Source organism: Diadema antillarum, unplaced genomic scaffold (assembly GCF_040938485.1).
Source record: "Diadema antillarum isolate AM-2024a unplaced genomic scaffold, OU_Dant_1.0 seq00001521_RagTag, whole genome shotgun sequence".
NCBI lineage: Eukaryota > Metazoa > Echinodermata > Echinoidea > Diadematoida > Diadematidae > Diadema > Diadema antillarum.
Genome location: NW_027272253.1, coordinates 394067 through 421952, shown reverse-complemented (window position 1 = coordinate 421952; position 27886 = coordinate 394067). Strand labels below are relative to the sequence as shown.

Sequence of the window (27886 nt, the reverse complement as noted above, 5' to 3'; positions counted from 1 at the left end):
GCGATACATCGCCCGGAACGTCGGGGGGGGGGGGGGGGGGGGGCCTCGAGACCCCCTCCCCCCCCCCCCCCCAGCCTAGTTAGGGTTAAACGGTGTTCAAATCACTTACACAAACATGGGAGAATTGGAAATATCCGCATGAGTGTAATGTATTTATACATAGTGCTTACGTAAAGGAAAAAGCAGCATAATCACTTTGAAGTTTTGAAAGAAAATGAAAAGCGAAAAGGTTCATGTTTGAGTACTTTCTAGAAACTGTACACATTTGGATGGTTTCCCGATTCAAAAGAAGGATATTTTCTGTCGCTGATACCAACTTTTCATACTGTCCAAGCGACCTTCCGGATGGTTTTGTGGCTGATGTAAACTCGCTTTCCTCAAGAATTTCACGAGGGTCTCCAAGTCCTCCTTCTCCACTGATTGCTCCCGATCTAACGAGCCGGTTATGATGACCGTATCGACGAGGTGAAAGGTCAGGGGTTGACGCTTTTTGAAGGTCTCCATTCGCGAGGTACGTGACTCTGACGAGATGTTGCTGTCATGGACAATAACTGCCAACTTGTCTCGACCTGCAAAATACCAGTCGAAGGATGAGAGATGGGATTGATTTCTGACCAGCAGGTGTGATTGATAAGTGGTAGCTTTCTAATTATGATCATCATTACGCCATCCACACAGGGCGTTTACTCAAGATTTTATCATCCATTTTTGAATGAATTATGGCAAACTAACAATCAGTAATACTGTGAGATTTTTGAATAAATTATAGCAAACTAACAATCAGTATTACTGTGAGGAAAATACAAACTTAAACAACAAAAAGAAGACAATGAAAGTGATAGCAAGGGACATAGCCAGGTTGTTGAACAAGTAGGTTGAATGCATGGCGTAAAATATTTGCCAAAGTATTCAAGCACATAAAAAAAAAAATGTAAAGTAAAAGCATGTTAGCGCACCCAAGGTCTTGCAAACACGATGTTTTCTATCTCATCAATAAAAAACTAGGAAGAATATCTACATTAGAGAAGAAAGCAGTAGTAAGTAAAAATTGTACATTGCCAGTATAATAAACGTTTCAGCATCGTCCAGCCACCAGGGGAGAGTTGTAACATTAATTTTACTGTAATTTATGTGCAGTCATCTTGTGACGTACACAAACAAATAAACAGAACGTAAACAGTGGTTTGCGGTTATGGTTATAGCTAATCAATACATTTGCTCGTTTGTGATGTTATTGCAATATTCAATACTGAATGAAATGTTGTGCAGCTCTTTGTTCAGTTTCAAAGAATTCATATTAAAACAAATAATATTACGAATTTTAGAAATTATCGCTGTGGGCCCTACCTACATTTTCACCACACCGATATACCTTGTATCATCAATGTTATTATTGCAATGGAATATTCATCTATACTATCATTATCAAGTACGTCAATGTTAGTGTCATCATCATTATTAGTAGTAAAAGTAGCAAAGTACATGTGCTACTATCATGACGGGTTAATTTTGTTATTGGTCATCCATGTAGTTTCTTAGGCCTTTGTTGAAGAAAATATTTATGTTCGTTTTATGTAATACATTGAGAGGGAGCAATACACGTATATTTGTATCTCAACATTAGGGTGGGAGTGGTGGGTGAATGACATCTAGAGGCCTGATTGGCGTCAAGGGGCAACGCCCTGATCACAAAGGTGGCTCTGCAGATGGATACGCATGATTTTTATGGGGTTAATGTAAGCCTGCATGGTTCGAGTTCCTGGTGAATGTTTTTTTTTTTTTTTTTAGTTGTTGCTGTTTGCTTGTTTTCCTGTTGTTGCTCCTACTGATCCACAAAGTTTCTTACCGATGATCTTGTTGCAATAAGTCAGGTATTTCTCATACAATGCATTCGTCACGTTAGTAATGGCAAAACCACGGTTATTAGTCGAGTGGCACAGCACCATGACATCCACAGGTTCGCTTGCGAGGAAGCGGAATGTATCGAGGTCGTTGTATGGGAGACGTCGCACGCGGACATCGCTGACGAGCTGGGGAGATTTGCGTCTCAGGTTCTCCAACGCCGACTCCAACGCCGTTACTGTACTTGGTGCTGAGGTGCAAAGAGATACTGAAACCCGGCGATTTGGGGGAAAAGTTGACTGGCAAGGGGGCCGGGCATACTGTGGTGAATTCCGGGATGCGGCCATGGGAAGTATCACAGGTTGTTTGTTGTCTGTTGAATATTCCGGTATCGTCTGGCTTGGGTGAGGTGCATACCGGACGGCTGCAGAGTGGCCTGTTGTACCAGAGCCACTAAGAGTGGATGGAGATGCACTTGCCGGCTTAGGCGGTTGAGGCACATTGTCCAGTGGCTGCGACGATACAACCTTTGACCCTGGCACCCCTTTCTCCATCGACTTGGGAGCTGGAAAAAAACACCAAAACAAACAAACAAACAGAAACAAGACAATAACACATAGGAAATAAATTCTGAGTTTGCCCAGATTCATCTTTTAAGTCATGACGTCCCCATAGCATCTGTAAAGGCAACTACATTATATAAAACAATTCATGCATGGGATATAATTCAAGGCAGTAAGAATTCACATAATTTCCTATGATGCATCTTTACCATGGCTTTGGAATGAAATATCAAGGCAATGCATCTGGTACACAAGAGTTCATTTGAGATTGCAATGCAATTAACATAATTTTAAATTCATACATTATTATCTCATTCTACAGGAAAGGCATGCGGCTGCATTGTCCCTTATGAGCTCCCCTTAATACAAGGGATACCTGGTAATTATGGGATAAGAGTACTGGCAAGAATCTCGGACTTGTGTAGATTAGTGCTACTATAGCTGGACGTTTTGTCACCTATTATTATCATCATTATTATTACCATTATCATTATCATCAGCATTTTCAGTATAAATGTATCACAGTAATAATAATTCTCTTTTTTCTTTTTCTTGATTTTTGTCATTATAATGATTAACATCACCACTATTATATCAGTATAGTTTTCTTTTCTTTTTTCCAAATTACAAAATTCATTCAGCATTTTCGAAGCATAAGACAATGTAAAAGTGGATGAATCGATATAGGATGAAATAAAACATTGTTTCAAATTACACCAAAACAAAGTTTACTCAATCTTATCATACACATGCCATTTCGTAATAACTCTATTTGCATACTTTGAGTACCGACTGGTACAGAAAACGTCATCGCACATTTATGTAGTACACTACGCCCATCGACCCCGGCATAGAAAGGATCATGGACCTACAACGCGTTGTAGGTCCATGGAAAGGATGAAAGGAGAAGTGATGTAATGTATCTGTTTTTTATCCCAAACGAAATAATAACCATGATAACTGCATGTCGAAATGCTGAATCCTCGATCAGTAAATTTTGATGAGAAAGGGCCCTGTTGGATAAAGCTGTTCATAAAGTTACGCAACACTTTACGAACGACTGGAATATGAAGTGCCAATATGTGTGTCCATTTTTTCCATCCTTAGGTTTTAACAAAGCACGACTGTATGTCAAACTGTCAAACTTTCAGCTAGCTACATCGAAGCGAAATACACTCTCAACTAAAAACATGTGTTAACATGTAATAACACTTATTATTATCTGCAAATTTCAACTTCAGCTCTTGAAATTAACAGTAATTCGGATTCTCACTTGGCTAACCATATTATTCAAGTCGTTCGTAAAGTCCTGTGTAACTTAATTACGAACAGCTTTATGAAAGAGGGCCGCTGTCTCTCAATAACTAGAATACAAGTCATAACTTCAAGGAGGTAACTCAGAATACGAATACCTGGCTCTCGGGTCATCACAGGCTGTCCATATCGCACCTTCTCGAAGAAGGTCATCAGTCTCTCCGTGTCTTCTGCCTTCATTATAAATCCTTCATCAAGTCGGCCACAAATTATCAGCTCAGAAACGAGCTCGAAGGTGAGTGGATGGGCCGCCTGAAATGAATTGAATTTGACATCGAGTTCGGTGATGTCTTTAAAGTCGACGCCATAGATGATTAAAGCCAGTTGTCCCTTTCCTGCAGTAAGAAACAAGAACAGTCAAAGTTGGCCATATGTGAGTGATGTCATTGGTCACGGTGACTGCATGTCAGCAATGAATGTTTAAAACATCTCTTAAGAGTAAACAATTAATATTACCTTTATTTTTTCAAATTTAAACTTAGATTATCTACCTTATTCCTTTTGTCGATGGATATTTAGGTCCTCATTTACTATCCAATCATTTCCACTTTAAATCTTTTTGCCTGTACGCCATCGATCCTGTAACGGAATCGGAATGCCATAATTTCCATTAACGACATAAATAATGATAATAGTAGCAGTGATAATAATAATAGCAATAATACAATAACAAATAATAATAACAGTAATAATGAAATAATCAAACGATTATAATGGGTAATTACTGGACTTTCACATTGCGCAGTTTCTACAGGAATATACTTAACTGCGCAAAACAATGTAAACAGTATAATAGATTTAAAAAGAAAACAATCAAAATATAGCAATACAATAGAGATACATAAAAAGGGGACCAAAACATATAAATCATATTTAATTTAAGGTATGTGGAAGCCCACATAAATGTGATACAACAAATAAGGCTATGGATAGCTTTCCTGGAACAGATGATTTTTCCGAATATTTTTGAAGGACGCAATGCCACGTACTACCGGTTCCCGATGTCATTTCTACTTGTTTGTGGGTTACTTTTTACAGTGATATTTCTCGAACAACTGAACGACTATGAAAAGTAGCTTTAGTCCAGTTCATAAGCAACCTAAAACTCCAGCGGATCAGGTGAAATTTAATGGCATGTAAACATAATATAGTCGTATTACTGGAGCACATCAAACTGTGTGAACCATCCACATTATACAGCAATGATTTAAGGGCAAACACAGATTTTACCTACCATATAATCCACCACAGTATCGCAGGAATTTGTCATAAATGTCCAACTGGCGGTCGTGTATTGAATGACAGAGCAGCAAAACATCAAAGGGAGTTCCGGATGGAAACTTGAACGAATCAATGTCGTACGGCAGACGCTGAAACTGAATAACTCCTATGATTTCGGGGTAACATTTCTTGAGGTTATCCATTACCGTCATATAAGCCTGCACGCTCGTCACATCAGCGCATGCACATACTCCCACGGTCATAGACCGGGTCACTGTCCCACAAGTCATGGTCGTCGCTATATTTTACAACAAAAGAGTACGGAAAAAAATTAGCCATTAAAGGTGCAATTATGAGGCACATTACACACATTTTATAAGTCAATGAAATGTACGTGAGCTACCAGTAATTATTTGCCCACGTCGAGCGAAAGGGTGTGTGTGTGTGTGTGTGTGTGTGTGTTTTGTCGTTCTTCTTTAGAGAGGATGTGATTATTTTTCATTATTACACTTTCTGCACGTAACCATGAAAATATTGTTTTCACTCTCTAACATAGCTATAGGCAAGATTTGTTTCATTGTTTTTCCACTGCGATATTGAAGGGAAGGGCCAGCAATGATATTATTGACTATACCGGTAATCAAAATTATGATGATTATCAATATCCATAACTACATGTGCAACTATAATCAATAAAGATTTATGAAGAATTCAGAGAGAAAAAGAGTGTGTTAAATCAGTCAAGCAGTGCAAGAGTAATTAAGTGAGAGTTGATGGAGAGAACAGAACAAAACATTAAACTGTTGATCCCATTAGCAACGTCTATTTGACTCGAAAATATATCTACACCAAGTTGAACAAAATGAATTGAGCACCAAACTAAATTACTGCCTTCAAACGATTGCATTGCTAGTAAACTTTTGTAAAACGAGTCAATTACAGCAACGTCATATTAAAGCTAGAGGTGTTTTCTCCTAAAATGATACATCTCCATTCAGAATGATTATGAAGAGCTTGTAGATCGTAATCTGGCCTTTCCGTATGTGAAAGTCGGGACACTGAAAGTTGTCAGAAGCGAAACAAAGAAAAAACAAACAAACAAGCAAACAAACAGCAAACAAAACTACGGGAGCTTAGAATAATCAATCTCCATACCAGGTTTAAAGGAAATCTGCTGAGTAACATTTAAATGATTACCAATAGGCCTACATGTGCTGAGAAACATCAGTATTAAGCGCTATATAAGTGTTATTCATTATCATTATGTAATATGCTTATGAATTTGGCTAAGCTGACATTCGACCCTGAACAAGCTATAAGACGGAATAACGAGAAAATGGAGGGAACGGCCGTTAAAGGATACTAAATAGAAATGTAGATTGAATTAAAGCAGTAAAATGAGTAGAAAACATCAGTAAAAGTTTAACCCTATTCTAACTGGGCTATTTGAGACCAAGTTTTTACTGAGGGGGGGGGGGGGTCAATTTGACCCCCCCCCCCCCCTCAGATCTCGGCCGCCGATCGCGCGATCGCTGCGAAATTTTGCCTGAAGATAGAGCTGGATGTCAACTACAAGATCACATGGTCATACAATAGACAAATATTGCCTTTCTATTTTTAGTACATTAATTATGCAAATTTGTGCATGAAATCATATTTTCACCTATAACTCCATTAAAAAGACTGGAGGATTGCTAAATTTTTGTGTCAGAATTCCTCAAGACACATCAAACAATTTTCGTGTAAAAAATAGCATAGTCGATATCAATTTCTTTTATTTTTTATTGATTTGTTAATTTCTTATGTATTTTATTGTTTTTTGACATTTTGTTTTGTTTTCTTTCTTTTTTTGCCAAAATTTGTTGCAGGCACTTTTTCAGGCTTATCTACACTAGAATTGATTAATTTCAATGGTTAAAAGTTGAAACAATCTAATTTATATCAATTTAACCAAAAAAAAACACACAATTTGCATTGGATTTGCACACGATATCATGAATTTGAGCTGTTTTTTGGTTGACATGCATATGCAAAACATTACGTAACTTCAGAACGGCGTACCCAGACGTCGCAAATTTGGTCTCAAAATATGCGGGAGACTTCAATGAAAAAAGTCGTGAAACGACGCGGCAAAATCTTTGCGCGTTGAGAAATCGTGGCGCGTTAACGTCGGGGGGGGGGGGGGTCAATTTGCCCCCCCCCCCAGTTAAAATAGGGTTAAGGAAAATCGGACAATCCATGCAAATATTAGAATTTTTAAAATGTTGGTGTTGGAAGCACTGGATGAGGAGACTACTAGAGGTTATGGCGTTATATGTGGACAACAATAATTCTAAAGAAAATATAAGGGGAATTCTTTTAAAAAAAAAATCATTTTTCATGAAAATCACACATTCCATCAACTTGATACTAACATTATTCCCCCTGCCTTGTGAAAGCGGTTAGTCCAGTGCTTTTTCATTATGCTATAGAAAGTGAATTTTTGCTGCATTTATTTCTGACACAAACAATTCACATTTTGCTGCTGGGCCATAACCACGGCCTATTTCCCAACTTTACTGATAAGTACCCGTACTATACATTCGTGTTCTCACCATGCTGTTTTTCTCTTGTAAAGCAGGAGGTAACTCTATCAAATGTGGACCGCACACCAGGTTCAAGCCTCATTTCCCCGGAATATTGCGCAGCATCCCGAATGAATGACCGAAGCAAGGCCATGTCCCCCAGTCTTATTTCCGGCTCCTTTTGGGAGAGATTCCCACACGTGATGGCCAAGCTGGTAGTGTTAAATGTTTTGGGCTGTAAATTCTTAAATGCTACCTGACGAGAGGAATAAGCGGCATCGTCGATCGTACTGAAGTCATACACTATCACGGCCATCTTCCCGCTACCTGAAGTAACGTAAAGAAAAAAAAAAACACTCTAGAAAATGCGTATCATATTTTCAACCAATACCTGTTCCACTCACAATTTTGATAAAAAAACAATTCGAATGTGTAAATTGTTTTGTTATCATTCAGTACCAGGCTTATTCTATTCATACCCATAGATACTATTTCTCTCACACACACACACGGGCGCGCGCGCACACACACACACACACACACACACGAATACGTAGAATAGACCTACCTCTTCTAATAGCAAATACAATAGAGAATTGGATGCATGAATAGGACGAGTTGCTGAAATTTAGAGTTATTTAGAGTTATCAAGAGTTATGTGTTACAAGGTAAACATTTCATTCAAAGGTTATCATCCGGAAACCTGAACTAACAAAATAATGACGTAATGAGCAGGGGGTTACAGTTTTTCTTCCTGTGCAGATATGACAATACGTGGTTTTTGCCTAATAGGAGTCTGTGGCATCCGTCTCCTACAGAGGAAAGGAAATTCATATTAATATGTCAAACGTTTGATTTCATTTTAGTGATTTACTGCGAAAAAGTGAGGCCACATTGTTTATTGAAATAACAACACGTGCCTAAAGTAACTTTGAGACAGTTCGCAATATCTTCAAATTTCTATTCTGGTATTCAATCGGAAGATAAAATGTGGTTTGGAATTAGGTTTTCACTTTGTAAATTAGAATAAAATCACACACAAACGATATTGTCAAAACTGCACGAGTTGATGGACATGACAGTGATCAATTATTGTAATCTGACAGCCGAACCAAGTGTCTGATCCCGACAAATGTCGTATCATAATGTGCAGAAAATCACAGAAAAGAAACGAAAAATAAACGCGACAAGTTGCAAGGCGTTACGTGACAGCTGAAGAAATACCGAGATCAAGGAGGGCCGGGGTAGGCCTATGATGGGTCGATTACAAGTACACTAACAATTAGAGTGGGGAAGCAATGGAAGCGTGACATATCTAACATTTTCATCGTAGTTTCAATGAAAAGAATATTTAGGGAGAGACAAGGAAGTTTAAATTCGAATAGAAACTTCGACTTGGTGAAAACCTACCAATTACGGTAGAACAATAACTCAGGTATTTGTCGTAAAGGGCGTCTGCGACGTCTGTAATGGCGAATCTGCGATTGAAGATGGAGTGGCACAGAATCATCACATCCACAGGGTCGTTTTCTTTGAATTTGTATTGGTCGATGTCGTTATATGGCAGCGGAATGAACTTCACCTGAGCGATTTTCCCGTGCGCTTCCCTCTTCCAGAAATCGAAGAGATCAAGGAGTCCCCGTACAGACGACTCGGGCGACGATGAACACACAGAAATGGAGACTGACCTGCCTTTGACGGATTCAGTCAGCGGATTTACATTTCCGGCGGTGTGGCCCATTTGTCTTTCACTTTCGTCCGAAATTCCAACGACTGTCTGTGGTGTGCCTGGGACAGGATCAGCTGAAATAGTATATTAATGAGTGAGTAAACGAATTGAAATAACGTGGAAAAAACAATTACATGACTTCAAAGCAATAACGAGCAAATCTCTTTAGAAAGAATAGTGGATTCATGTACAAAAGCGATACACATGAAAACGTCATAAAATTATATAATTCACATTGCACAGGCTCCGTGATTACCACTGACAACCGAATGTATTTGGGAATGGAATACAAATGAAGTACAGACTTGTTATAAAAAGCCTCAACAAATCTGCTTTGATCATTGAGAATGTGCGCTAAGCGCGTTCATCCTGCAGTATATTATAGGCAGGAATACGTGACTGTTTTATCACTGCTGCGAAAATAAAGCAACCGTGACAGTGTAGTTGACTCATTATGACGAAATCAACCCGACGACCGCATTTGTGACGTAAGGATTTGGGCTATAAGTCAATGTATATTGGTCGGAGTTCTGTTAAATCATTAGGTTGTTTGAAGAACAACTTTTTATGTCCAACTCCAATGCGCCTGTAGATTTCAAGCTACAAAATAATGAAAGTTTCTTTCCTGCGTATGGATGATGATCTCGTATTTGAAACAAGAATTCTTGAACGCAAGCTTATTGCAACTGATTGACTACTTGTCCTTCATTGTCGTAAACAAGCACCGATTATACAGTGTCTACAGCTTGAACAGTACTCAAGACCTCAATATTTCTCCGAGATTACACCCTTATTAACACTGAATAGTTTGTGCTTATTTACATCAGCCAAGGACATTCTTTAAGCTAGTTTCATTAAAAGCAACTTGACGTATAAGATTCATTGATATGAACAGGACTATATAAACTTTTTCTTTTAAACAGAATATCATTAAAATCACAGTAAAACCAAAAGTGATACTGCTAGCACATCTACGAAATCCATCGCTCATGTAAAACCTGCTGATAGTGACTACAAACTCACCTGCTGTCCTACCCATCCTGTCTGGCTGCATACTCTGTGTCTGTTGTTTGGAGTGCTCTACCACACCCTGTGAGCTAGGCTTTGGTTCTCCCGCACTCGCCCGTGAACTGAAAGGACGCTCGTGTTGAGCACCAGCCCAGTCTGTATCGCTCTTTATACGTTTTTTACGTTCTTTAGTAGTTTCGTCAACTTCCTCCGATTCATCACGCTCAGGATCTAGTGATACGTATAAAACACGATACATGAATGAACGTGACTGAACAAATGAATAAAAATAATGAATTGATAAATAGGTCATCATAGAGGCAACGAAAGAGGCAAATAGAGGAAACGAGGAAACATCTATTACAAAGTATGGCTGGAAAACATTCACGTCTCATTTCCCCCCATGATTGGTGGTATCTTAAACTATTTGTTCCATCTTGTTTTCAAAAGCAAATGCTTTGCGATCCATGTCTATGCCCCGTAAAAGAAGTATTTCGAGTATCTCTTCTTCCAACAGCATTTAAAATAAACTCAGTTTTTTTTCTATTAATAAATCGAAAAGATCACTGTCATCTCCCTTCCATCAAGCCTGCAGCTAAGGGCAGCTGATTCATTTTTATGACAATCTTTTCAGCTGGATCCCGGGATACATAAATGTAATATATACAGTGCATTAGCTCTTTACTATAGAAATAGTTTTTAAGGCGTTTTAGGTCTATTCCGTCAATAAAATTATTCCAGCCATGAAATTAACACTATAGAGCGCTCTCTATCGCTCCGAGGGTGATCATCTCTGCCAATCCTGACGACAGCTAGCTCTTTCAGTAAACGAAATATGGGTGAATTAGGAAACTACAAAACACCATGAGCTGGGGGGGGGGGGAATTTACAACGTAAATGAGATTCAGTGAAATTTGCCATGCAGCTACAAACTCACTCGTTTCCATATCCATCATATTTTGCTGCACACTGCGTGTGACGTTATCCCCAGAGGAATGATCGGACTTCCCGAGACCAAGGTTTGGATCTTTTGTAGGCTGTGACATGTCTTGCTAAGGACCTTCAAAATGAACACATTCAAACGAATGAATAAACCCAGATGTTTGAAAATCTGTCCTTCGTGCAAAAACAATGATCGTCATAACAGTTTTATTACGGGTGCTGTACACATTCTTCCTGATGCAGGGCTTTAAATAGTAAACTTTTTGAAAGGGACGTACCGGTATGTGATTAAGTAATGCTATAAAGGTTTGGGTTTCTATCCTGTCACTCGACTAAAGACGCAGTTGGTTGTTTCTGTCTTTAGTTACCTTTTGTGTCTACTACAGTTTACTTAATTTGAGGTGGTATTTTGGTAGGCGCTGCCCGTGCTTTGACACTCACAGTCTGTCGACAAGTAGTCTTAACCGCGAAATCAAGCGGGATTAAAATTAGCAGGGTTCCACTGTAACCATGACTATGGTTCGACCCATATACCTCCCTTAGAGACAGGAAGCAACATATAAATGCCAAGGTAAGAGGTATATCCTGTGAGAGAAATGATATATAATCTTTTGATTGTGGGCATCTTCGACAAGACAATTCACAAGACAACACAAGACAAGAAACTGGATCGTCAACAAGTTCAACTTCATCTGGAGTGCCTAAAAAAGGGCTCTATTATAGGGCTGTTTTTATCAATTCTTGTGGCACGTTAGTGACAGTTTCTACAGTAAAACCGACTGAAAAATGTGCGCCGACGATACCACATTATATTTAAGTGGCCAAACCTTACATTGAATTATGGTTCACACCAAAGCATTTGAACGCAGTAAGCAAATGAATCAAAATAATCATCTTCATTTGCAGTTCGATGCACAACTAAAAAAAGAGAACATGATGATTGTAACGGAGGCTCGTGGAATTACACAGTGCCTGTTTACAATTTAACTTGAGTGTACGACGTATTAAGCAATTGAAAGATGCAAAAGGATAATATCATGAAATTAGTCCAGGCGCAGCGACCCAGAAAAAATGACTTCGTTCAACCCACCCCGTAGAAAAGGTTTGACTGCATGGGGTGGTCGGTTGGACCCTCTGGAACACCCCTAGGTAGTATGTGATATCAAATTGTGGTATCAATGAAATTTTACAGGCCATTTTAGTTGCGACATGACCATATTCTTCGAGGAAGCGTCTGCGCACACTAAGACTACTACACGTACCACTAGCACTGCTACAGGCGCCAATGCCAGTGGTGCGTGTTATAGTCTTAGCGTACAAAGACTTTTTCCGCGACAAACATCGGTTTTTGCCTGCAAACTAACTTTTCACGCTAATGGGGTCGGTGTAGTGTACTTTCCAGACGTTTTTATTTCGTCTTTATTTCTCCGAGTTGAAGCAAGCCAAGTGAGAGTGCATACCCAGCGATTGTGACGCCCGAACCGTTTTTTGTGGCAATCATTGAGCATGCACCCTCACTCGGCTTAGCGCAATACAGCGGGCTTCTGCACAATACACAAGCTGTAACTCAGAGAAATAAAGGCGAAATAAAAACAGCTAGAAATTAAGACTAGGGTAGGTAACGCTTGTTGCTATTGGGGCACTGAAAATGACAAAATTATCACAGGTTTTGCATTTATTTCACGAAGGATTCATCGAAACGCCTTAAAACCATATATGTGCATGTTGCTAGAGATGTCAGCAATACAATGGGATACATTGTAAGGTATAATATTGTGCATGGTTACCATGGTAACCGGATGCCTACAGGTGATTGGTAACTCCCAAAAATATCTGGAATTTAGACAGGTTTGTTTCTTTTGCCTTTCGTGCACATCACTCATTGAAGATGAGCTCTACACTGTAAAATTAGTCTGGATAAAAAGGGAAAAGACGCCCAAGATTTTTCCCCCATTCTCTCCTCCGCATTAATTCATTACTGCACGTTTTGAATAAAATTTACATATCATGATATTTCATTTCATTCTATACATATATATATATATATATATATATACATACATACATTTTTTTTTTTTTACAACAGCTAACGAACACAAAAGTACGCTTAATTCTTTGATGGATAATCCAGCGCACGTGTATATTCCTTCTTTAGAAAGGAATTTATCGGTATTCTTGAATAAACTTCCTTTAAGAACATAAACAATTAATTGCTTTCCTCTGCTCTTTTCCAGGATTGTTTTGAATAACCATCGCTCTGTAAATACTCGAAAGAGCTACTATAGAATATTGGCTTTGCTTTCTGTATTCATCTTATTTTTAAGGGAAATTTGTGTCCATACATTATTAAAAACTATACATATTTGCCTATGCTTTGAAGTCAAATTTGTGTTGAAAGTACGACGGATGCAACTTTTTCATGCATTTTACTATTCGAAAATGATATTTTTCTTTCAATGGCCGTTTATTATGCCTTTGCTTACAAATTTTGCTGTAACTTGAGAATGCTTCAAAATATTCTTCACATATATGTCATACACTTCATGCAGAAGGACGGACATGCTTATTGAGCTTTTTTAAATTATGGGCTTTAGTTTTTGAGTTATTGACAACTAAATTCTGATTGGATAATACTGGTTGCCATGGCAACAGGGAAAACTTTTTAATGAAAATCAATAAAAAAGTGTGTGTTTCTTTTTATTGCGTCTATAAGATAAAAAAAACCAATGTTTGCAGCAGCAGGAGGCATTTTGGGGGTTACCAGTCACCTTTAGGCATCCGGTTACCATGGTAACCATGCACAATATTATAACTTACAATGAATCCCACTGTATGGATGACATCTCTAGCAACATGTACATATATAGTTTTATGCAGTTTTGATGAATTCTTCATGAAATAAATGCAAAAACTGTGTGAGTTTGTCGTTTTCAGTGCCCCAAATAGCGACAAGCGTTTACCGACCCTAGTCTTAATTTCTAGCCGTTTTTTCGTCTTTATTTCTCTGAGTTGCAGCTTGTGTATTTTGCAGAAGCCCGCTGTATATGTTGCGCTAAGTGGAGTGAGAGCACACACCCAGTGATTACGATTCGGTCGTCACAATCACCGGGTATGCGCTCTCACTCGGCTTGCTTGAACTCTTGAAATAAAGACGAAATAAAAACGGCTAGAAACTATACTACACCGAACCCAGCTTCGCGTGAAAAGTGAGTTTGCAGGCAAAACCCTTGTTTATCGAAGAAAAAGTATATGCGCGCTAAGACTACTACACGCAGCACTAGCACTGGCGCAGTGCTAGAGGTGCGTGTAATAGTCTTGGCGTGGGCAGACTCTTTTACGTTTGTTTCAACAAATCATGATGAAAAGTGGCCAGTAAAATTCTACTGACACCACAATTTGGAACCACATACTACCTGGGGATGTTCATAGAGGTCCCATCTACCACCTTGTCTGGTCAAACCTTTCCTGCGGGGTGGGTTGAACGAACTCCTTAATTAAGCCTCTTACAGGAATTAGCGCCTTGACTAAATGTCTTGGTGAAGATATGCGATAAACATCTGCGTGGACATGATCACGTGGAGTAGGCCCTATTATGTGTACTGTGTGTGCTACTTCTGCTGTCTTAACAGTGGACCCACATATTGAAAATGAAAGCATGACATTATTTTATTCAAGTGTCCTGCAGATGCTGCGGGTGCATGTATAGACGACACATGCCCATGGGTGATCGTACCGTTTCAGTATGGTTATTGGAGTGATATAAACACGTCTACACTGTATACCACATTACATCATGTCACATTCACCTTGTATCTCAATTGTGCAGGAAATGTCATTTTGATTTTTTTTTAAATTCACAGTTGAATATACACACACATACACACACACAAAAAAAAAGCTGCTGTATACTAGAAGTGCAATTGTCGTACTTTTTTTATTTTCAAAATCACACTGGTAACTCAAGGGTACAACATGTAGGTCTATAGATAATGTATCATTAGATTTTAGAGGGGGTATATAGCCTTTCCTTTCACTCGTAGCATGGAGCTACATAGCTCCATACCATGGCATAGCAAGGAGCTTTGCAACTCCTTGGTTAGAGCTAGATGTTACCAATTAAGAAGCTTCAAACATTTGGAGATAGACTACATATTTGCTTATTCCTGTGTTCGAAGCTCCTTGATGTTACTGATAACTGAATGCTGTGCGCAACCACGCAAAGTAAAATAAAAAGAAGGCCCTACACGTATGTGTGTAGGGCTCTGGTGCCTGTATATGAATTCGTGGGTGGAAAACAGTAGCCTCACACACGTCGTACATGACAGTGTTTGGATATGGCACACCGTCCCGAATCTTCGTCAAAGATGTGAGCGTGAAAGTACATTGTACTCACCAATGCGTCAATGTACGGAAAACTATACATACATACGTTCCTCCCTACTCAGCGAACTGGCATCCAGACTTCATGACGCCGTGTCTTCAGTGTCTTACAGTACATATAAAGCACTAAGACTGCAGCTGCAAGTAAGAAAGATTACCGTGGCATATACAATTGCATTCCAAGACGGGTGCAGCTCCACACAATCAAACGTTGTGATACAGCATAGTAATCGCTGAGGCGTGCAACCAGACGCATGCGCGATGGTAGAGTGGGGATTCCCCAGTTCAGCTGGTGATAACAATTTAGATTGCGAAATATGTCCACCATTTTGAAAGCATTCATGTGATCCTGGCTGCGACTGGCTACCACATGATCGACATATCATCATAAGGAAGAGGAGACATAAACTGAGGTAGATATTAGCTCTTACCATTATGATTGTGACTTCCTTGTACCACCCTGGACAAACCATGAAGTCACAACACATGATAGTAGCCTATAGCTCTGTGCACCTGCCGGGTATGACAATCCTCGATTATGAGCGTATACTAGTAATAGGGCATATAGCTCTAGTAAAGCTACGCATGGTTTATGGCATCTGTAGCTGGTACGGTCAAAGACTGTGATCCGACACCAGATGTGCTCGTATAGAATCTATTCATGTACTGCATGTCTAAAGGTCGAAAATTATTATTCTACACTATGCCCAAAACAGCAACGGATTGAAAACAACAAGTTGATCACGTTTAACATAATCATAATGCTTGATGTTGTTCATAATCGATATATCTATATTCCTCTTCTACAGTGTAAATTCTACCAATGTCTACTATCCGATTTTCCTCATAACTTTCATTGATGTGTAAAGTTGTTGCTTTACTCAATCCACATTGCATTGCTCAAACTTTTTGACTAAATTCTCATGTCTGACCTCCTGGAAAATGTATCATTGATTGACATTATCTAAATAGCCTAAGTATATAAGCATATTTTAATCAACATAATTTGATTTCATAAAAAGATTGAAGCTGAATTGCATCTAGCAAGAAATTAATGGGTGGTTGCAAAATCTTCTTGTATGAGTCCTTTGTATTTCCTACATGTGTCCTTCCAGTAAACTTCTCGATAAAGATTTACATCTCCGTGTATAGTTATATGTGGTTCGGGTGCCATCATGCGTGACCTTCTGTAGGCATCATGCTTACCTGGGCTGTTGATTGACTTTGGACCATGACTTTGGACCATGTTCGGGCTATTAACTTCTCGGAGGAGAGTGAATATTCCATATTCGTATGACCATCCTGTATCATTTTCGGGACTCGGTATTACGCGACCCTCATCAACTGTACACACAACATTTTGAGTGGAAATTATATTTATATTATTGTATTTAGGTACTTTATGTCGGCATAGGTCGAAATATATTTTTGACAGTTTCCATAAAGTTATAATAGCAACGGGCTTGTTCGAAAGGGATGGTACAATTTTAATTGAGATGGGGATTGTGGCTTTCACTTCTTGCGAGATAATTCGAAGTCACTTAAATGAAATTTAAAGAGCATTTTATTCTAAGATGAATTCAAGGTTAATTTGTTGTTTTTAAATGGCTGAGATATCCAAACTCAAAACAAACAAAGTGGTCCTAGTAAAAGGTGTTACCCTCCTTTTTCTAGGGCCACTTTGTTTAGTGGATTTCTCAGCCATTTCAAAACCGATTTCCTGAAACAAACATTTAATTCCTCCTTTTATACTCCTTAGTATTTCGTATAAGTGGCTGAGCTAATCATCTCATAAAAGTTAAACCTGAATCCCCATCTCAACCGAACCTGTACCATCCCTTTAACTCCAGATGAAAAAAACCCCTCATCAAACAACTGCAATTGATCATCTTCATACAATATTCAAAATTATGGATATGCCGATTTTACATGAAAGCGGTGAACAGTTTTAATTCAACAAGAATATCAGTACACAACATTTCAATATATGTTGAAAACCAACTGATTACCACAAATTTTTAATGAGGAAATTAAAAATTCCACGTGTTGTACATTTTAAAATTAACCAAAATAAGCTACATGTATATCACTCGGTGCATGAGTGCACGAGAAATTTATCTCCAATCAAGTGACATTGTAGTTTATTGTGTGATAAAATTATGAAACAAAATTCATGTTGCACGTACGGTTCTAAATTCGTTAATTAGTGTTTATATGTGTGATATAGTGTTTATGTGGTGGCAGCCTCTCTGTATTTCTTGGTTTGACGTTCTGCGCCCTCATGCGATGCGATGAGTAGTATCACTGCGTGAAAACATGTTCGTTTTCTTGCATGACTGTATGACCAGCTCTCATGCAAATTAATGACATGTGTCCATTTGTTTGCGTGTGTTTTTACATTTACGGTGCTGCAAATCTCATCCGTATAATATACTAATATGTATGTCTATATGTACATTTGTGCATATGTGTCTCATATTGAGTGTCATTCGCTCCTGTTTGTTATAGAACGCTGTGAGTGTCAATTCTCGCATATAAATCTTGTCTCACACCTTTAGCCAGCTGTTAGCAGTCTAGTCTGGGTGCCAAGCCACTTTTCGGGCCTAACCTTGTTTTACCGTCCACCCAGTGTTTTTGATGGTTTTACCCTATTTCGGGGGTGCTGAATCCGAATCTGGATGATGCAACTCTTGCATCCTTGAGGGTTTTGAGGTATTCAAGATGGCCGCCAAAATGGCCGCCCGAACTGGAAATTCCCACGTGTTTCCTTCTAAATGGTGATAAATTGAAAACAATTGATGGTTTACCCTATTTCGAAGATGCCAAATCCGAATCTGGATGATGCAGCTCTTGCATCCTTGATTATTTTGAGGTATTCAAGATGGCCACCAAAATGGCCGTCAAAACCGAAAATTCCCACGTATTTTCTTCTAAATGGTGTGAAATTGAAAATAATTGATGATCCTACCTTACTTGGAAGGTGCTGAATCCGAATCTGGATGATGCAACTCATGCATTCGTGAAGTTTTTGAGATATTCAAGATGGCCGCCAATTCAAACCGGAAATTCCCATGTATTTCCTTCTAAATGGTGAGAAATTGAAAACAATTGATGGTTCTACCCTATTTCTAGGGTGTTGATCCGAGTCTGGATGATGCAAACCTTGCATCCTTGAGGGTATTGAGATATTGAAGATGGCCGCCATAATGGACGCCAATTAAAACCGGAAATTTCTATGTATTAGCTTTTAAATGGTGAGAAATAGAAAACAATTGATGGTTTTACCCTACTTCGAGGGTGCTGAATCCGAATCTGGATGATGCACCTCGAAATAGTCAAGATGGCCGCCAAAATGGCCGCCAAGACGGAAACTCTTATGTATTTCCTTCCTATAAATGGTGAGAAATTGCCAACAATTGATGGTGCTACCCTATTTTTTTTTTGACAGAAAGATTTCAGGTTTTCGATTTCAGGTTTTCTGATAGACTTAATACTTACTTCGCACTCAATGAAAATCGTCAAGTCAGGCGTACAGTGTATTGGCTTCAGTGATCACTCTTTGATTTTTTCAGTTAAATACAAGGTAAAAACCGCCCTTTTTCACCAAAGATCAGCAAAATTAGATCGTTTCGTTTTTTGATGAAGAGATGTTCAAAAAAGACTTAAATGGCCTAGACTGGAGTTCATTTTACTCAGGAGAAAAATCCGTTCAAGAATTATGGGATATGTTCAAATCTATGTTTAGCTCATTGAGCAATTAACACCCTCCGATTATTTCAGTTAGAAGAAAACAAAGAGGAGTCCCTTGGATAACAGAAGAATATATAAAGCTGGCCCGTGAACGTGATTTCTACAGAAAAAAGTTCAGAAAAACTGATTCTGAATCTGACTGGCAAAAATTTAAGTTTTATCGAAATAGAGCTAATAATTTGAATAAACGTTTAAAACGAGGTTATTATAAAGAAGCATTTTCATCGTGTGGCAATGATGTGCATAGAAATTGGAAGATGTTACGGAATCTCTTGCCAAATAAAAGAAGTGAAACAGAGCTCAAGCTCCTCGTAAATGATGAAGTAGTTAATGATGGCAGTACGGTAGTGAATATTCTTAATGAAGTTTTTAATAACGTGTGTGAAAGGTTTAAAAATAACACCAAGTCCTCAGATATAAGTGTCAACACTATGGAAACTTTGGCTCAAGTAAGCACAGAGTTCCAATTCAAAGAAATATCTATTGAATTTGTAAAAAATGAACTGCTTAACATTAATTGCAAAAAAAAGCTATGGGTATTGATGGCCTACACCCAAAACTGTTCAAATTGTCAGCTGGTTATTTTTGTGAACAGATAACTTTTATAATCAATCGCTCAATACAAACATCTCAAATTCCGGCAGAATTTTAAAAAGCTCGAATTACACCGGTACATAAAGGTGGAACATATGATATTAATAATTTTCGACCAATATCGATACTTCCCATTTTATCAAAAATCTTAGAAAAAGCAGTACATGAACAGTTGTATACTTATCTAAATGAAAATACATTATTATCTTCACAACAGTCTGGATTTAGGCCATCACATTCGACCGCAACGTGTGTAACTGATATAGTTGATTTTTTGTTAGAAAATATGAACAGGGGACATCTTACAGGGGAAATATTTTTGGATTTGAAAAAAGCGTTTGATGTGATTCCCCATGGTAAGATTCTGGAAAAAATGACCTATTATGGTATTTCAAGTCGAGAGTGAATTGGTTCAAATGTTATTTTCATGAAAGATTGCAGTGTGTATCTGTGAATGAATATAGAAGTGATTATGTAGTTATGAAATCGGGGGTACCCCAGGGGTCCATCCTTGGTCCTCTGATTTTTTGTTTGTATATCGATATTTGCAATTTGAAATTTAATGCTTCTACTAAATTGTCCTTATATGCAGACGATACTGCAGTGTTTACTAATGGACTCAATTTTTTACACATTCAAAAAACTCTTCAAAATGATTTTGACTTAATTACACGATGGTTGGAATGTAATGATTTGATACTGCATTCTGAGAAAACTAAAGTAATGTTTTTTGGTCCGAAAAGAAAATTGAGAAATAAAGTACCTGTAATAATGTACAATGATATTGTATTAGAAACCATTGATACTGTTAAATATTTGGGAGTTATATTAGATTCCCAATTATTGTGGAATGATCATATACTGCATGTACGTGGAAAGATATCTCGAGCAATAGGATGCATCCGTCGTATAAAAAATCTTTTACCCCCAAAAATGCTGATCAATCTATATTTTGCTTTTATATTGCCACATATTGATTATTGTTGTACGGCATGGGGTAGTTGTTCTAAGACTAATGTGCAGAAATTAAAAAGAATGCAGAATAAATATGCGCGCTTAGTACTTAATGTTGATTGTTATACTCTCAGTGCTCTCTACTCACCACTTTAAATTGGCTCTCTGTTGAAGAAAGAATCAAGTTACAATATTGCATACTCACCTTCAAAATCCGTCATAATCTGGTACCTATTTATTTAAATCCTCTAATCACTTCTTATTCAGCTAATTATTACAAAACACGATACTCTAAAAATTGCACTCTATCAATACCTTACCCGAAAACCGAATATAAGAAACGTTCCTTTTCGTACACCGGTAGCTCTCTTTTCAACAAACTCCCCATTGAAGTACAACTGTCTTCGTTATTGACTATATTCAAAACAAATTGTTTAAGATTTATCCGCATGCTTTAACTTTTCTCTTCCAATGAATCCAATAAGACCTTTTTTTTTTTACATTGTCACATCCACTAGACTTTTTGCTTTGTTTTGTTTGTGTTTATATACTATTCCCTTTTCTAAATCGTTAAGGTTTTAGTTTTTATGTATACATGTAACAGATGTGTAGTTAAGTTGATTTCTTTTGTTTGTTTATGTCACTGATCGGTAATTGTGTGAATCATGTTACTACAAATGTATTTGTTGTTTTATTTTGTGTATATACAGGGCGCCATTGTAAAGCAGTTAGCAAACTGAATGTGCCTACCCTGTATTGTTTTTAAAAGAAAACATGAATAAATAAATAAATAAATAAAAATGGCACAGTTTGTATAATATACAGTGAAACCAGCTCTGCCGGATATCTTGGAGTTGGTACGATACAAATGTGCCAGCAATGAACCCTTCAAAACTGCAGATGCGGTTGAATAATTGCAAGATTACACTTTTTCCTCTACATATAATGGATAAGTTTTGAACACTAACAATCAATGGACAAGACATGTTCATCTAAATCATATGATAGTGATGTAGAGAAGTGTACTGAAATTACCCAACATTAGGCCTACCTGTCTTAATCCATGAGCAGTTTTAATCTCATCTATGAACACTCAAATTGATTATTTGGTTTATGTTGGTGGTGTTGATGACATTGTTGAAGACACGAGTGGGACATTTTTATAGTTATGCTTCAATTTTTTCTTCAATATGATGCAACATTATATGTGTATATGTATAATATAATTATATGTAATCTATTACAAACACACATGGGGGGACGGACATATCACAGGTAACGCGCCGTGAAAAAAGAATGGATTAAAAAAAATATACGACAACATGGAAGGTAAAAATTGATGATCCAGTATTTACGAACATCATCATCGCGCAGAGTGCTTTTGAAATTACCCTTATTGATATCTACTATAGTGGTTATGGATGCAACAATTTCCAATGACGTAATCAGAATATGCGACAAGTTTCATAAGAATACGAGGCGAGACTCGTCAGAATACAAGACAAGTTTCAACACCAAATACCAACATGCCATAATTTGATTTTACTCAAGTGATAGCAGAAAAGGATTAACTTCACATCTGTGGAGCCATATTATTGGCGACCACAAGCATTACTTTATAACAATTATGCATAAAGGATTCTAGTCGTATCTTTGTGTATATACGTTTCAGTATGATGTCAATATCACTTTATTTTTTCCAGTACGTGTTAAAGTTCCGTTTGAGACATATCGGAATATCTCAGTATATTACAATACCATTGTGGCAGTCATTTTGGGTGTCAATAACTTTTAGCTGATTTGACAAGTTCGCTCAATTGAGTTGAATTAAGGAATACGAATTATTGCTTTTCACCCTGCATGGGTTTAATCCCCCGCTTCGCGTTAGAGCACAATACACTGTACTTCACCATTTAAGTATAAGAAAATGTTAAGGAGTTTCCGTTCATACAGGACATTTATAGATGTCCAAAAGACCTTCAGCACCCTCGAAATAGGGTAAGACCATCAATTTATTTAAAAAAAATTTACCATTAAGAAAAAATATATCAACACTGGAATTCTGCCACTTATTTTGGCTGTCATCTTGGACGTCTAAAAACCCTAAAGAATGAACGAATTTCAACAACCAAGTTTCGAGGGTGCTGAACTGGGTCTAAAATTTACCAATTTTTGACAGTTATTTTGGCGGTCATCTTTGACATCTCAAAAACCCTTGAAAAAAGAACACGAAAGTTGCATCAACCAGGTTTGGATTCAGCACCCTCGAAATAGAGTAAAACCGCCAATTTACACCATTTAGAAGGTTACATAGCGCTTACATGGAAAATCGTTTTTGCTCATGTAACGCCCCTGCTTAAGAAGACTACTCTTGATCCTGACTCTCTTGACAACTATAGACCGATTTCGCAACTACAGTTTGTCTCCAAAGTTCTTGAGAAAGTTGTTGGAAATTTCCTGTGCGAGTACCTCAAGGGAAATGATCTGTTCGAGAACCTGCAGTCCGCATATCAACCAGGGCACAGTGTGGAAACTGCTCTTGTGAAAGTGACAAATGATATCCTCTTAGCCCTCGACAAGAAACAGATGGTACTCCTTGTCCTCTGAGATCTATCCGCAGCGTTCGATACTGTGGACCACGATTTGCTGCTGCTGAGAATGTCGCATCGTTTTGGAATCTCTGGAAACGTTCTCAAATGGTTCCACTCTTACCTGACTTTGAGATCCCAAGTAGTTACTTTATTAGATTCTTCATCAAAGCAGTGCTACATCGAATGTGGTGTCCCGTAGGGCTCCGTGCTGGGACCTATCCTCTTTACCATGTATACTTCTTCTCTTGGTGACATAGCAAGAAGTTTTGGCCTGAGCTATCATCTCTATGCTGACGACACGCAGCTCTATGTTGCCTTCAAGCCAGGAATAACCGATCAGGTCTGTTGTCGGCAAATTCAGGATTGCTTGGCGGCAATGCAGGACTGGATGAGTGGCAATTTCCTGAAACTTAATAATGACAAAACTGATGTGATCCTGATTGGTTCCCGACACCAACACTCTGTGTTTGAGATGGAGCACATTTCCCTGAATGGTCAGAATCTGTCGCTCTTGGAATCAGTTCGTGACCTTGGAGTGATCCTAGACAACAGATTGAATATGAATGACCACATCACAAGTGCCTGTAAGAGTGCCAACTACCATCCTAGGAACATTGCAAGAATTCGCAGATTCTTGTCTGAATCTGATGTAGTCAAGGTTATTCACGCCCTAGTATCGTCACGCATTGACTATTGTAATGCAGTATTAGCTGGTCTGCCTAACTCTTCTATCTGTCGCCTCCAAAGAGTACAGAACAGTGCCGCCCGTGTTCTAGCTCGTGTGAGGAAGAATGTTCACATCACCCCAATACTAAGACAATACCACTGGCTTCCAGTCAAGAAGAGGATTGAGTGCAAGATTCTTACCCTTGTTTTCAAAACATTACATTGCATGGCTCCGAAGTATCTTCAGGACTTGGTCACAGTAAAGCAGTCAGCTTACAGCCTACGTTCTTCGTCTTCGACGGTGCTACATGTTCCCAAAACTCGGACAACCTACGGGGATCGCGCCTTCCTCCATTTGGCTCCTTCACTTTGGAATAAACTTCCGGATAATGTTCGTAACATACACAGCCTAGATACTTTTCAACGACATGTCAAGGCATATCTTTTTGCTCAATCATATGATTAGGGGTCTTTTTTTGTGTGTGTGTGTGTTTTTTCTTCCTCTGCTAGGCGTTGTCATTGTATTGTATTATTTTGTATGGTATTGCACTGTATTGTAATGTACTATTTATTTGTACCTTTTCTATTTTCTTAAGAGAGAGCAGAAAGCGCTTTGAGTAGTTTGTAACTGGACATAGCGCTTTATAAGAAATTACTTATATATATATTTAGGGGCCATTCTGGCGGCCATCTTTATTATCTCAAAACCCTCAAGGAAGCAAGAGCTGTATCCTGGAGCTTCAAATTCAGCAAACTCAAAATAGTGTAAAATCACCAACTGTTTTATATTCTACACCATTTAGAAGGAAATAGGGGGTCTACATAATACCGTTTTAGGCGGTCATTTTTGGCGACCATCTTTATCATATCAAAACCCTTAAGGATGCAAGAGTTGTATCCTGAGCTTCGGATTCAGCACACTCAAAATAAGATAAAAACCACCAATTGCTTTCAAATTGTCACCATTCAGAAGGAAATACACGGAAACTTCCGATTTGGGTGGCCGTTCTGGAGGCCATATTGGATATCTCAAAATCTTCAACAATACAGGAGTTGCATCATCCAGATTCTGATTCAGCACCCTCGAAATAGGGCAAAATCAGCAATTGTTTTCAATTTCTCACCATTTAAAAGGAAATAAAAGGGAATTTTTGGTTTTGGCGGCCATTTAGGCGGCCATCTTGAATATCTCAAAATCCTCAAGGAAGAAAGAGTTGCACCATCCAGATTCGGATTCAGCACCCTCGAAATAGGGTAAAACCATCACTTGTTTTCCATATCTCACCATTAAGAAGGAAATACGTGGGAATTCCCGGTTTTAATTGGCGGGCATTTTGGCGGCCATCTTGAATATCTCAAAAACTTAATGGATGCAAGAGTTGCATCATCCAGATTCGGATTCAGCACCCTCGAAATAGGGTAAAACCATCAATTGTTTTCCATATCTCACCATAAAGAAGGAAATACATGGGAATTTCCGGTTTTAATTGGCGGCCATTTTTGCGGCCATCTTGAATATCTCAAAAACTTAATGGATGCAAGAGTTGCATCGTCCAGTTTCGGATTCAGCACCCTCGAAATAGGGTAAAACGATCAATTGTTTTCAATTTCTCACCATTTAGAAGGAAATAAATGGGAATTTCTGGTTTTAATTGGAGGCCATTTTGGCGGCCATCTTGAATATCTCAAAAAATTCATGGACGCATGAGTTGCATCATCCAGATTCGGATTCAGCACCTTCCAAATAGGATAGAATTATCAATTATTTTCAATTTCACACCATTTAGAAGGAAATACGTGGGAATTTTCGGTTTTGGCGGCCATTTTGGCGGCCATTTTGGCGGCCATTCTGGCGGCCATCTTTATTATCTCAAAACCCTCAAGGAAGCAAGAGCTGTATCCTGGAGCTTCAAATTCAGCAAACTCAAAATAGTGTAAAACCACCAACTGTTTTATATTTCACACCATTTAGAAGGAAATACAAGGGAATGTTCGGTTTTGGCGGCCATTTTGGCGGCCATCTTGAATATCTCAAAACCCTCAAGGAGCCAAGAGTTGCATCATCCGGATTCGGATTAAAAACCCTCGAAATAGGGTAAAGCCATCAATTGTTTTCAATATCTCACCATTTAGAAGGAAATACATGGGAATTTCCGGTTTTGGCGGCCATTTTGGCGACCATCTTGAATATCTCAAAACCCTCAAGGATGTAAGAGTTGCATCATCCAGATTCGGATTCAGCACCCCCGAAATAGGGTAAAACCATCAAAAAACATTGGTTGGACAGTAAAACAAGGTTCAGCCTTTGGCACCCAGACTAGTCGGACATTTTTAGAATTCTGAGCACCATGCAGAGTTCAAAATTAGCACATTGTTGATTTCAAAAAATACAACTGATATACCTTATCATGAAATTGATGATTGATCAAATATTTAGGTGTAAAATGTCTTGGGATATTAAGAAAGATGATTCTAATAGTTTACGCATGTTTGCGCATTTTGCGCATGTTTGATGTTAATATGAAACGACAGTAACTGTGCACGTGATTTTTGATGCATTACAGAGTACAGTCAATATTTTTTTTAATGATGTAAAACTTTGCTGAAATCTCAAGGACTGTCTCTGTCTGTCTCTCTTCTCTTAAATCCATTCAGTAAAACATGCCGAACCCCATAAACGTAAATAAACCAAGAAGAGAATGGGGGCCATATTTTAATTGGCGAAATTTGAGGATGGGTGGTAAGCAACACCGTTCACAGGTACTCTCCGATACACACCATGAACCCAATCGCTCATCAAACAATCACCGCGAACGGTCAAATAACATCAGATGTGTTTACTCTCAGGATGACTCTAACGATGTCGTGATATCGTCTTCGAGTGGAAATGTGCACACTGCTAAAATTAATTCGGAAGGGACATCGTCAGATTTGGAACGACTCCAGAGAGAGAATAAGACAAGTAATCGTGAAAAACGTGACGAAGGAAGACGAGCTTCCACAAGTGGCGTAGATCAGGAAGCTGAAAAGCTGTCATCACCATCAGATAGTGGCTGGTGGAATTACTTTAAATCTTTGATCGGAAATGTGGTAAGGAAAACAGTATGTAGATTTTTTTTTTTTTGGCAAAATAAAACGTGCATTTATGAATAATCATGTATAACTATAGGAATCTGGAGATGATTTAAGCAGAAACTACAGTAATACAATAATTGTGAATCTTCTCGTTTGGCTGGCCTCAGCAGAGCTACATAAATCCTCCATAGTACGGGCAAACTCCCTCCAAACTACCCAACGGGCAAATTCTCTCCCCAAACTATTCGATAAATTTTCATAACCCTGTACTCACCTTTACATATTACAGAAAAATAAAACAAGAAAATATCAATAGAATGAGGTTCATTATTTTTATATTAAGTTGATATTTCATTTCCCTGTTATAGGTCAAGATTTACATACAATCTGTAGATAATGGATAGAATTAACAATGATGGACCTTACCGGTCGAAGCCCTATATACTCTGGTAACTCTACGTTACCAGATGGCTACAGAGGGGTATGGATCGTTACTGACATTACTGCGTCATCTCTGTATACAAGGCAACCCAACAAAGTAAAACTATTGCGAAATTATGCGTAAAAAAGTATTCCATATCTTGAAAACAAACGACTTTACATTTGTGGTATGATGCATAACATTAGTATACCATGAATACAAAGGCAGCAGAAAGTTGGTAGATGGAGACTACTGTTTGTTAGTTTTTATAG

At 38.3% G+C, this 27886-nt stretch overlaps 2 protein-coding genes across 3 annotated transcripts in view; one reads left to right on the top strand and one right to left on the bottom strand.

The window, feature by feature from the left end:
• Positions 1 to 96: 96 nt before the first annotated feature.
• LOC139710324 (uncharacterized) lies at positions 97 to 15765 on the bottom strand. 2 transcript variants are annotated; one of them, XM_071622241.1, is made up of 9 exons: positions 15577 to 15765; positions 11179 to 11301; positions 10257 to 10472; positions 8915 to 9307; positions 7535 to 7831; positions 4954 to 5238; positions 3818 to 4054; positions 1847 to 2407; positions 97 to 569 (listed from the first exon to the last, which is right to left on the bottom strand). In XM_071622241.1, the coding sequence occupies exons 2-9, from the start codon at positions 11285 to 11287 to the stop codon at positions 283 to 285; spliced, it is 2385 nt and encodes a 794-aa protein (XP_071478342.1). In that variant the 5' UTR covers positions 11288 to 11301; positions 15577 to 15765; the 3' UTR covers positions 97 to 282. The 2 variants fall into 2 exon arrangements, with proteins under 2 accessions (XP_071478342.1, XP_071478343.1); XM_071622242.1 differs by having other exon boundaries at positions 15613 to 15765.
• Positions 15742 to 27886, top strand: part of LOC139710314 (uncharacterized) — a 37818-nt gene continuing 25673 nt past the window's right edge. The window contains exons 1-2 of the mRNA XM_071622233.1: positions 15742 to 15976; positions 26774 to 27208. Coding sequence (XP_071478334.1) covers positions 26780 to 27208 — 429 coding nt within the window. The 5' untranslated portion in view covers positions 15742 to 15976; positions 26774 to 26779. The remainder of the gene's footprint in view (positions 15977 to 26773; positions 27209 to 27886) is intronic.